The 10977-nt window shown below is 38.2% G+C and overlaps 2 protein-coding genes across 9 annotated transcripts in view; one reads left to right on the top strand and one right to left on the bottom strand.

Moving 5' to 3' along the window:
• The first annotated feature begins 125 nt into the window (after positions 1–125).
• arl1 (ADP-ribosylation factor-like 1) lies at positions 126–7758 on the top strand. Of its 4 annotated transcripts, XM_079624340.1 has the most exons (11): positions 126–317; positions 1055–1152; positions 2892–3092; positions 3724–3815; positions 4135–4232; positions 5736–5854; positions 6888–7025; positions 7110–7191; positions 7271–7382; positions 7459–7637; positions 7725–7758. In XM_079624340.1, exons 7-11 carry the CDS (start codon positions 6935–6937, stop codon positions 7753–7755), a joined length of 495 nt encoding a protein of 164 aa, XP_079480466.1. In that variant the 5' UTR covers positions 126–317; positions 1055–1152; positions 2892–3092; positions 3724–3815; positions 4135–4232; positions 5736–5854; positions 6888–6934; the 3' UTR covers positions 7756–7758. The 4 variants fall into 4 exon arrangements, with proteins under 4 accessions (XP_079480466.1, XP_079480468.1, XP_079480467.1 ...); XM_079624342.1 differs by lacking the exons at positions 126–317; positions 1055–1152; positions 2892–3092; positions 3724–3815; positions 4135–4232 and adding an exon at positions 4540–4557; XM_079624341.1 differs by lacking the exons at positions 126–317; positions 1055–1152; positions 2892–3092; positions 3724–3815; positions 4135–4232 and adding an exon at positions 5331–5605.
• Positions 7759–8231: 473 nt separating this feature from the next.
• The window catches only part of utp20 (UTP20 small subunit processome component), a 30655-nt gene continuing 27909 nt past the window's right edge, over positions 8232–10977 (bottom strand). For 3 of the 5 annotated variants that reach the window (XM_079624334.1, XM_079624333.1, XM_079624332.1), the window contains exons 59-62: positions 10126–10443; positions 9871–9997; positions 9081–9226; positions 8232–8585 (exon numbers count right to left, since the gene is read on the bottom strand). In XM_079624334.1, the coding sequence (XP_079480460.1) occupies positions 8430–8585; positions 9081–9226; positions 9871–9997; positions 10126–10443 (747 nt within the window). In that variant the 3' untranslated portion in view covers positions 8232–8429. The remainder of the gene's footprint in view (positions 8586–9080; positions 9227–9870; positions 9998–10125; positions 10444–10977) is intronic. The other 2 variants (XM_079624335.1, XM_079624336.1) reach the window with 2 other exon arrangements.

The raw sequence follows: 10977 nt of genomic DNA, 5'->3' as shown, positions 1-10977 counted from the left end.
GAATTAAGTTAAAACGTCAACTCAACCAACTTTCAATCTCTCGGTATTATAACACGACCGTATGACAGAAACTGAAGTGCAGTTTTCCATCCTCTCCACTAGGCGGCGGAAGTAGAATCACGTTCAGTCTGACTGTGACACCTTCGGTCTTCGGATGCTTGACAACAACATGACGCCGCTTGATGATGACAGTCAACACAACACGTGCAGTTTTAAGTACAGATTTGGCAGATAACAGCTCAGTGAGAGATACTTAATGTCTTTAAACAGCACATATTCCAGCTCAACAACAGAGAGACCCGCTGCGAGTGTCACTAGTAAGTATCCTTCAACACAAAGTGAAATGTTCTTTTAAAATGACTTGCACGCGCTATAGTCCTTACGTTTTGTAAAAGTAATGATACATAGTTCTGCTGAAATGTCATAGCAGGGTTCGTCTGTCAGTTCATTTAGATTCATGTTATTATTATGGATTGTGTTGAACACTACAAAATGAACGCACATGGACTAAAAGCTACAAAATTAATATTCTTTCTGATGATGGTGTCCTTAAATCTGGTTGTTTCCCAAGGTAACTTAACTTCACTTGTTATTCGACAGCTAATTATGTATGAATCTCATATGAAGGTTTATCACAGACAGACAGTGTTTACATGCTGAACTCACTGACAGCTTTAGAAAAACAAATGTTGTTGCGTTACATGTATAAGCTGTCAATGGATCGCCATCAGATATTTATAATATAAAGTAGAATAATAAGGAATGTTTTTTTTTTTTTTTGGTCATTGCTGTTGTTGTAGTCTTACTGAAGGCAATGATCTACTGGAATGATGTTTGTTAATAGAGTCAGTTGGAGTGAGAAGCTCTGATGTTCCTGCTACTTCATGCTTTAGTAGAGGAGCTGCAGTGCTTAATATTTAGTATGTATATCAGGCAGTATTAAGTTATGTCATATTATATGTCATATTATATTTATGAACTATTATTTAGACTAACTTTTAAAATATGATGTGCAATTAAGTAATGTCTTTGTTTATTTATGTTTCCTCTACAGAATCCGGGATGTGTTTGGAGCGTCCGGTCACCAGAAGCAGAGATCTGGGACGTGTGGACAGACATTCACTGTAATGATGGACTTCTGCTGATGGACGGGTAAGACTTCTGACGTGTGAATGTTGTTGTTTGGCACTAAACATGTAGGTTACCATCACTTTCTTTTTGGAGGGTCACCCCTTTAAAAAGCAAATGATGGGAACCTAAATAGGTGGGGAAGGGACGGCGGGCCAGAATTTTGAGTCTGCTAAATTTTTAATTTTATTGTCTAAAGAAGCATAACCCCTGCTGGACATCGTGACGGGGTTCGGGGGGGACCCGACGCGTCCCCATCCCTTCATACACACACCATTCACTCGTAACGCGGAGATCTGACTGGGATCGAACCAGCAACCTCTGAACCCATGAGGCAGCACTCTTACCTGTGAGCCACAGATCTCTTGCTGAGACATGTGCAGGAACTTATATTTGACTTTTCTCCTGGATGAGGCCTGTGATTTTACAATAAATAATACTGAGGTGGGGATTGAACTCATGCCTCCAGTGCAACCTTATCAGCCGAGAACATGTGTTTATCCACTTACACCACTGTGGCTTTCACACTTATTACTGGTGTCTGGGGCCTTTTCTTTGATAACAACTATCAATGACAATTTAATTTCAATTCACTCCTATTGCAGAAACCCAGCTGGACTCGAACCAGCAACCTCTGAACCCGTGAGGCAGCGCTCTTACCTGTGAGCCGCAGATCTCTTGTCTCAACATGTGAAGGAACTTATATTTCACTATTATCCTGAGAGTTTCCAATAAAGCAGTTAAAGTGAGATTTGAACCCGTGTCTTCATCACAGCCTCTTCCTCAAAGAGTGTGTGTTTATCCACTCGACCATCATGGATTTTGCACCAGTAACTGGTTTTCGGGAGTCCTTGTCTAATAAGAACAATTGAAAGTCAGCAATACTGTGATTTGAACTCAGGATGCTGTGATTGAAATACAACACTTTCTCTCCTGAGCCACTGAGACTGCAGAGATGATGAGTGTTTTCAACAGGTTTGATCCAGAGCTTTGTGTTAAATGATGAATAACTTTAGCAAATGTGGGGTTTGAATAAAGACTTTCCAGTTTGAAAGGGAGACAACTATCCACTGAGCCACCGTTTTAGATTTAAAGCTTATCTTTACGTAGCTGGGTAAAAGATGGTCATCATTGATAACTCATTGACTACTCTGCAAGATTGTTTGTGTGTTTATTTCTGGACAAAGTATTTCTTTAGAATTATTATTTAATTATGAGAAAACCAGAGCCACTCTTATATAACTATTTTTTTTTATTTCAAGTGTCATGTGAGAAAAGCTGTTTGACATTGAAATATGCATACTTATATATAAGCTAAATATACATAAACATTAGACTAAAAAAAATAACAAAACCATAAAGCTGTTTCGCCCTCCTGTGGTGATTTGTGTAAATTACACCACTGCAAATCGAGTCTAATGAACATAAAAGTGTTTCGCCCTCCTGTGGGGATTTGTGTGAATTACACCACTGCAATGGGATTTTTCTTCTGTCCTCTCTGTTCTTTTGTTAAAAAATACATTCATAACCACGAAAGACCAGACTTACTCGTTTAGAGTCAAACAATTGTTTTCTGCGCCACTGAACTTGTATCTAATGTATGTGTATGAAGAAACTTAGGCTCAGGCTTTGTAAAAGAGGGTCACTGCATCTGTGTGATTTAAACATGTTTTTGTTGCTGCTTCATGATACAAAGTCTCAAATGTGATCTCGCCACTATAACCCGACGACAGTAAAGTGCAGTTGTTCCTCCGCTCCTCTAGGCGGCAGAAGCGGTTTCTCCTTCAGTCTGACACTTCTGCTGCTTGACAACATGACGCTTGATGACAATCACAACAACACGTGCAGATGACAAGATGACAGCTCTTAATGTCACTTTAACAGCGCATATTACAGCTCAACTGCAAATTAAACCGACACACAGACGGATAAAATGCGGGAACCGAGTGTCACGAGACTCACCTGTGAGTAACTTTCCGCATAAAGTAAATTTCTCTTGTCAAATGATTTGCACGCTCTATCAAACCAGTCACTAGTTTTAGCGTTACCTTTTTAGTCTTTGAATGAATCGCCCTCTGATATTCACACTATAACGTGGATTAAGAAAGACTAACGTTACTGCAGTGTTTCCTGGATTGGTGTGAGAGTCAGCCGGAGTTGTGTGTGTGTGAAGCTCTGATGTTCTCCTGTTGCTTCAAGCTTTTCTACTTCCGGTTATGACTGGGATATTAGAGTAGAACACATTTTAATTAAAATACCACATTAACGGCTGTCATACTATTACTACAAGCATGAAACAATGAAGTAAAGATCAGTGACTAGACACTTTGCTTGTCATTTCTGTAATCTTGTTCTGATGTTTGTAGGTCTGTAGATTCTTTAGTTTTTAGTATTCAGTGTTTTCTTCAGTCTGTGTCCTGGAAGACAGTATTTGAATTAAACGAGATGAACTGTAGATTGATTGATACAGCATTACTCATGTATAGCAGATTTCATTTTAGACTAAAATAAATGTTAGACTTTTTTTTTTTTTTCAGTTTTTTTTTTAGATATACAGTGTGTAATGATGTGTTTGTTTATGCCGTGACTCTACAGAATCAGAGATGTGTTGTGGAGCGTAAACCCGGCCATCAGAAGCAGAGATCTAGGACTCGTAGACTGTAATGATGGACTTCTGCTCATGACAGGTAATGTAATGTGTGATTGTGTGTTTTACTGTGGTAAACATGTAGGTTCCCATCAATTTCTTTTTGAGGGGCCTCCCCTTTGAGAAGCAAATGATGGGAACCTAAATAGGTGGGGAATAAATACTTCATTAAAAGAACAGTAGATTGAACCAAAAGATTATTATTGATTCAGCATTCATACTATGTATTATATGTTTTAACACTGTACAGCTTTAGGACTTTATGTAACCGATTACATTTAGACATAAAATTCTGATGTTTTAGTTATTCAGTATGTAATGTTAAGTAATGTCTGTGTTTATTTATGTTTCCTCTCCAGAATACGGGATGTGTTTGGAGCGTCCAGTCGCCAGAAGCAGAGATCTGGGACGTGTGGACAGACGTTCACTGTAATGATGGACTTCTGCTGATGGACGGGTAAGACTTCTGACGTGTGAATGTTGTTGTTTGGCACTAAACATGTAGGTTACCATCATTTTCTTTTTGGAGGGTCACCCCTTTAAAAAGCAAATGATGGGAACCTAAATAGGAGGGGAAGGTACGGCGGGCCAGAATTTTGAGTCTGCTAAATTTTTAATTTTATTGTCTAAAGAAGCATAACCCCTGCTGGACATCGTGACGGGGTTCGGGGGGGACCCGACGCGTCCCCATCCCTTCATACACACAGCATTCACTCGTATCGCGGAGATCTGGCTGGGATTGAACCAGCAACCTCTGAAACCATGAGGCAGCGCTCTTACCTGTGAGCCACAGATCTCTTGCTGAGACATGTGCTGGAACTTATATTTGACTTTTCTCCTGGATGAGGCCTGTGATTTAAAAGCGGAACTTGGGTTTGAACCCTCGCCTCTATCTCAGCCTCATCACCAGAGAGCGTGTGTTTAGCCACTGCACCACTGTGGCTTTCACACTCAAGGTTGGCGTTTGGGGCACTTTGTTGGTTATAATGACATTAATTTAATGTAAACAATAGTGGGGTTTGAACCCTCACCTCTATCACAGCTTCACCAGCAGAGAACGTGTGTTTAGCCTCTGCACCACTGTAGCATTCACACTGAAAGCTGCCGTTTGGGCAACTTTGACAATGACAACAAGTGAATGTAAGAAATAGTGGGATTTGAACTCAGAACTTGTTTCCTGAGCCACAGAGTCTGTGGAGTTCTGGAAGGGGTTTTATTAAATTTATTAAATTGAATAATCATGGGATTTAAACTAGGGACTTTCACATAGAATAAGCAGCTGATCTTTCTTCTTATGTTTAGTTAGATCACCTGACTGACTGAAATATTACCAAATAGTAAATGTACACACACAAGTGCTATAAAGTGCTGTTATTAAGAACTTTATTCATTCATTATGAATGTCAAATGTCAAACTTATAACACATGCATCACTTGTAAATAGCATATCTTGTTTAATCAAGTAGATCGTTTTATTTGAAAAAGAAACAGTCCTTCACACCTACCTGGAAGTTTCTAGTAATCCTCAAGACTTTGATTAGCTTCAGGTGTTTTTAATGAGGTTGGAGCTAAACTCCGGCATGTAATAGTGATGATGGACGTTTAGAAACACTGCTTCGTGAAGCTTTGAAACCTATGCGAATCATTTGTTTTGAAGCCAGCACACATGAGCCATAACATTTTAGACACAATAAACAGTGATGGGGACTCTCAATAGCACTGCAGCAGTAAAGTAAAGACATGCTCGCTAACATGTCATCACATGAAAGACAATTCAAAGAAACAACAGACAAAACATTTTCAAAGTAAATTATGAACTGATCAGTAAAGGTAAACAGTAAGGCCATCTGTGATTTATATATGCTCTAGTGTGATCTGGTGTTTAAAAATGTACAAATGAAAACTGATTGAATTACTTTTTTGGCTCTTTTAAGTGTTCTGTGTCTTCCTTTATTCACAGTGCTGGAAAATCAAATCGCAACAGTGACTCTTTCGTGGCTAGATGGTAACCCTCATTCTGTGAAACTGGTGAGACTGCAGCAGCAAATGTGTCTCTCAAACAAGTGGATTGCTGAAGGGGTTTGTATTACAGTCCCCATGTTCAACACATAATGGCGCTGTTTCCCGTGACCAAAGCTCTCTTTTTTTTTACCTTATTACATCTTTTCAAATAACAAACAGGCATTATAATATTATCATTGTTAAAAAACATCAAAAATAAGATCAAGCAAGCATATCGTAAAACAAAAACAAACAAAAAACGTAATGCAAATGTAAACTATTAATTAAAATACATTTCAGGGGGGTAAATCTATGTATGTTGCCAGTCATTTAGAGAGTTTTAAGGCCGTCCTCATTTTTAGTTTCTTTAAGTAGTTTTTAAATGCCTCAAAACATGGAGGTATGGTGCTTCTAAACAAACTTGGGATGACAAGTGAGAATAAAAATATAATTCAATTAATACAGTATATTTAGATTTTTTTGTTTACATGTACACCCACTTCAACGCATAAATAATAAGAGGAATGCCTTTAATTAATTTATATTTAAAATGTATGTATCCGTCAACAGTGGATTCGATCAGTGTAGATGTAGATGCGTGTCGAATGTGCGAACGGTGAATCGACCCTAAAAAGGCTCGTGCACGTGTCTGTGTGACACGTCATTTAGTAGCTCGAGCACGGAAGTGTTTGCCCGGATTTTCCGTCAGAAAGACAGCGATAATATATTTCTTAATCTAAAATGGGTAGGTCTACGTGATTTAAAACATATTCTGTTGGACTTTATAGACAGCTTATGCATCTATCTTAAAGTGTAATTTAACGGCACGCCTTTTTACGTGCTTACAAAGGGATGTTTGTTCATCATCACGCTGGTGGTGCTAGTTTGTTTGTTAGCATTGCGGATAACTAAACTCATGTTATTGAAAAACTCAAACAGTTTTGTTTTTCATAATTATTATAAGTGTTTTATTCGACTGTGTTCGATCCTATATGAATCCTATATGAGATGAGGCGTCTAGTATGATGGTCGTGTTGATTTAAAATGGTGTTGTCGAATGTTGAAAATCTTTTCTAAAATTAACTTAATTTCACAAAATATTTTTTTACAGGGGGGTTATTTTCCAGCCTCTTCTCGGGTCTGTTTGGCACCAGAGAAATGAGAATCCTCATTTTGGGTCTGGATGGAGCTGGAAAAACCACCATATTATACAGACTTCAAGTGGGAGAAGTGGTCACAACAATTCCTAGTATGTGTTGACGACAGATTTATATACACAACTTTTGTCATGTCATTATGTACTGTGGACTAATTTGCCATTTTTTCAACTCAGCAATTGGTTTTAACGTGGAGACTGTTACATACAAGAACTTGAAATTTCAAGTATGGGACCTCGGTGGACAGACGAGTATTAGGTAAGAAGTTATTTCTTTTACTATGCATTCTATTAATAAAGAGAAACCAAGCTGAAGATGTGTTGTTCTTCCTCCACAGGCCGTACTGGCGGTGTTACTACTCCAACACAGATGCAGTGATTTACGTGGTGGACAGCAGTGACCGCGACCGGATGGGAATCTCCAAATCTGAGCTGGTGGCCATGTTGGAGGTTGGTCAGATGTGGTTTCCATTTATGTAACGTTCTATTGTTATCAGTGCATTTGAACATATTTCTTGTCTTTCAGGAGGAGGAGTTAAAGAAAGCCATCCTGGTGGTGTTTGCAAACAAGCAGGACATGGAACAGGCCATGACCCCTACTGAAGTGGCCAACTCTCTCGGTTTACCTGCGCTCAAAGACCGGAAGTGGCAGATCTTCAAGACATCTGCTACTAAAGGCACAGGCCTGGATGAGGCAATGGAATGGTAGGTTTGATTTTCCTTTTTAAACATTCAAATATAAATATTTTGCATTGTGCTTACCAAATGCCCCCTTGTTCTTTTATATTTCAGGCTAGTGGATTCACTGAAGAGCCGGCAGTAAATGCACTAAATATCTTGTATATAGGAACTTCAGAGACTTCTTATTGGGTGTCCTTTGGACCAGTGACTGCTGCTTCCTATTGTGCGAAGACCATCCTCTCGCCTGTCTAGTACAGAGAGACTGGAGTGAGGCGAGCGGCGTTGAATGGACTATGAATGAACTCTTCAAATGTTTTCCCTCTTTTGCTTATCGTTTTTGGTGAACTGTATCCACTACGTTTGAAATCTCAAAGGTGTTTGCTTTTTAAATTTAGCCTTTTTCCCCCTGATTCGGAATAATCGTTGCAGCTGGTATAGGAGTTCAGTTTTAATATTACATGGGTAGATATTTAATTAAGACTAACTGTCATTTGTATGCTTTGGATTTGTAATGGCATATTTATATTTGCACGTGTGCAGGGGAGCCCACTCCTGTGTTATGGCTGTAAAATAAATATGCAGTCAACGCATTACATCATGCATAACATCAAACAATGGCTGGGGTGTTTTTGCAAGATTTTTATTTAAAAACATTGCACAAATCCATATATTGATATCGGCTCTCAGTCCCCTTACCACTGAAAACAGGGTTCAGGTAACGCTCCCAGGGGGGTCCCTTGCGGTCAACCTCTCTACTCTACTGTATACATTTGAAGTATTAGTTTGCTAAAAACCATTAACCAGCAGAAAAATGAATCAACTGAGCATGGCCAAGTTCCTCAGTGAGCTGCTCTTATGTTTCTTTGCTTTATGTCCTGTACGCACAAACTCTATTTTCCTCTTTTTGGCCTCATTTTTCTTCAGCTGCTTCTTTACCTTCTTTCTTGCAGCCAGGTCAGGATTTACAACAGCCTGTTGGGAAGAAAAAACAAAGATATGGGGAGAATGTATGGTTTAAGAAATTGAATATGACCACTATTTCACTTTTACTTCTGCTATAAAGATGTGTAATCTGGAAATGAACCAACAAATGTTTAAGGCCCTTTCACATCAAGAGGTATAACTAATGTCCAACACACAATAACGTTCTGTTTATTGTAAGCGCTAGCTCCAGTTTTGTTGTCTGCCACTTTAAATGTGCAAAAGCTTTAAAGCAGGATAGACCCAAGCTGTCAAGTTTTTTATCATTCATCAGCTGGAAAAAAAATAATGATGAAAGTGATTCCAATGATATTGTTATAGTTGTGACGTAGACTGCTATTGTTTTAAATTTAGAGTGATCATTATTTCTTGTCCTTGGTGTGAATGAGCCTTTACCTGTAGATGTCTCTAAATGACACACTTAAGAAGAACACACATGTTCTGGGAAGACTTGAGCGGTATTTAGGAGTTGTCAGTGGTTCTTACCTGCACGGCCTTGACTTTCTTGCGTGAAGCTCGTCTCTGGGCGGCTTCTTTCTGCACCGCTGCAAAAGCCAGAGAGAATTGCTGCAGACCGACCATCTTCTTCAACAGCTCGATCAACTCCTGAGCCAAGTTCTTCAGCGTGGGGTCTGAAAGAAGACAAAAAGACCCAAACGATTCATGAAAGGGCAGTTTCAGCCATATAGTCACTGGTAGAGGGAATTCAATTCTAATTTTAGATTCATATCTATTTTACTTCCAATAATATCAGCATTTTTGATGGGATTTAAAAAAGCTTAATACAGGTCATTCTTTGTTTTACAAAAATTTAAATATGATTTTGTTTAGTTTCAAGTTTCTTTTAAGTTATTCCATTTATGGTAATGTTTCCTTTTAGTTTTTCATTAACACTGTACTACGCAAGCATGACGTTCATTGGATTTTATTGATCTTAGTCAATGGTAATTTCAATATTTACTAATATTTTTTTTTTTTTTATGCAAGTTTTATTTGGCAATATTAGTTAATGCACTGTGAACTAACGAACAAACAATAAGCAATTAATATTAACAAAGATAAGTACGTAAAAAAACATCACCCATTGTTATTGAATCCATTAATTAATTATAAAATGCTACTATACGTATAATACATTTAATTTGTAATGTGCCTTTCTAATACTTGTAGCGCTACACAACACATTACAAAAAACAAGCAGAATAATACATCAAATATGATACAATAATTATTAAATATTAAAGAGTTTTTTTGTGTTGATAGTGTGTGGACTGACCTTGGTCTGCATATGTGCTGTCCAGCTCTCTGTAGAGAGGAGCGATGATAGTGGTCAGATACGGTCCCAGCCGGTCTTTTCCGAGATCCACAGCTATGGCTCCCAAGAACTTAAAAACACAAGTTCTCTAAAAGACAGAAAAGTGACAGAGAATCACTGAGCTGGCCATCCTCAAACCAGAGGACATTCATCTGCCAGCAATCCATCAGTTTCATTTGGAGACATCAAGTCTAAACAGACAGATTTAACACCCACCTTCAGAGGCTCTTTAGGGGAGTCTGCGGCTTCTCTTTTGGCCAGTAATGAAAGCTTATTCATCACCCAGAGGAGAGACGGTGGCTTGTCCTTCTGCTCCTTATCTTCCTCCTCTTCTTCATTCCCCTCCATTTTATCTGTCATTTCTTCTCCTTCATTCCCCTCCATTTTATCTGTCATTTCTTCCTCTTCTCCTTCCCCTTCATTCCCCTCTGTTTTAACTGTCGTTTCGTCCTCCGGATCCGTTGGATTCGCGGTATCTGACTCTGGTGAGATGAGGTAGATCACCTTGGCCACGTAAAGCAAGTTCTTCACCACCTGATCAAGCAACACACACAACAACAGATCAGATCACCATTACAGATGCTTTGAACGGTTTCAGCAGTTTTTGTAACTTCAGTCAGACCCTCCAAAACCCTGCGCATCGAAAACAAGCCAGCCAATCCAAAGCCAGATAATCCCAACACGCGGACATGTTTTGTTTTTATATAATATTAATTCAGCATGAAAATAATGTCTGAAGGGATTTTAATGCCTGTATGGATTTTGGTCTGTGGTTGAATAATTAAAATCATATTAAAGAGTTACATTTACATTTTATACAGTTGACTTTTATAAAACATTTTATCATTTAAAAAAAAATTATCCAAAAGGTTTAGATATTTCGTAACAAAATTTTAAAACGCCATAGAAAGTCAAGAAATAAAAATGAATAAAATAGAGCTAAAACATTAAAATAGAGGTTCACTATCATAATCAAATTTTATGTTGTTAAAAAATAAATAAAAAATACTCGTGTTATTTTAGTTTTATTAATATATTGAATTGAAATTTGATTAAAAATACATATTT

This window comes from Phoxinus phoxinus (genome assembly GCF_949152265.1).
Source record: "Phoxinus phoxinus genome assembly, chromosome: 9".
NCBI classification, from domain to species: Eukaryota; Metazoa; Chordata; class Actinopteri; order Cypriniformes; family Leuciscidae; genus Phoxinus; species Phoxinus phoxinus.
Note: the sequence above shows the minus strand (reverse complement) of the source record. Positions and strands in the feature narration are given on the sequence as shown.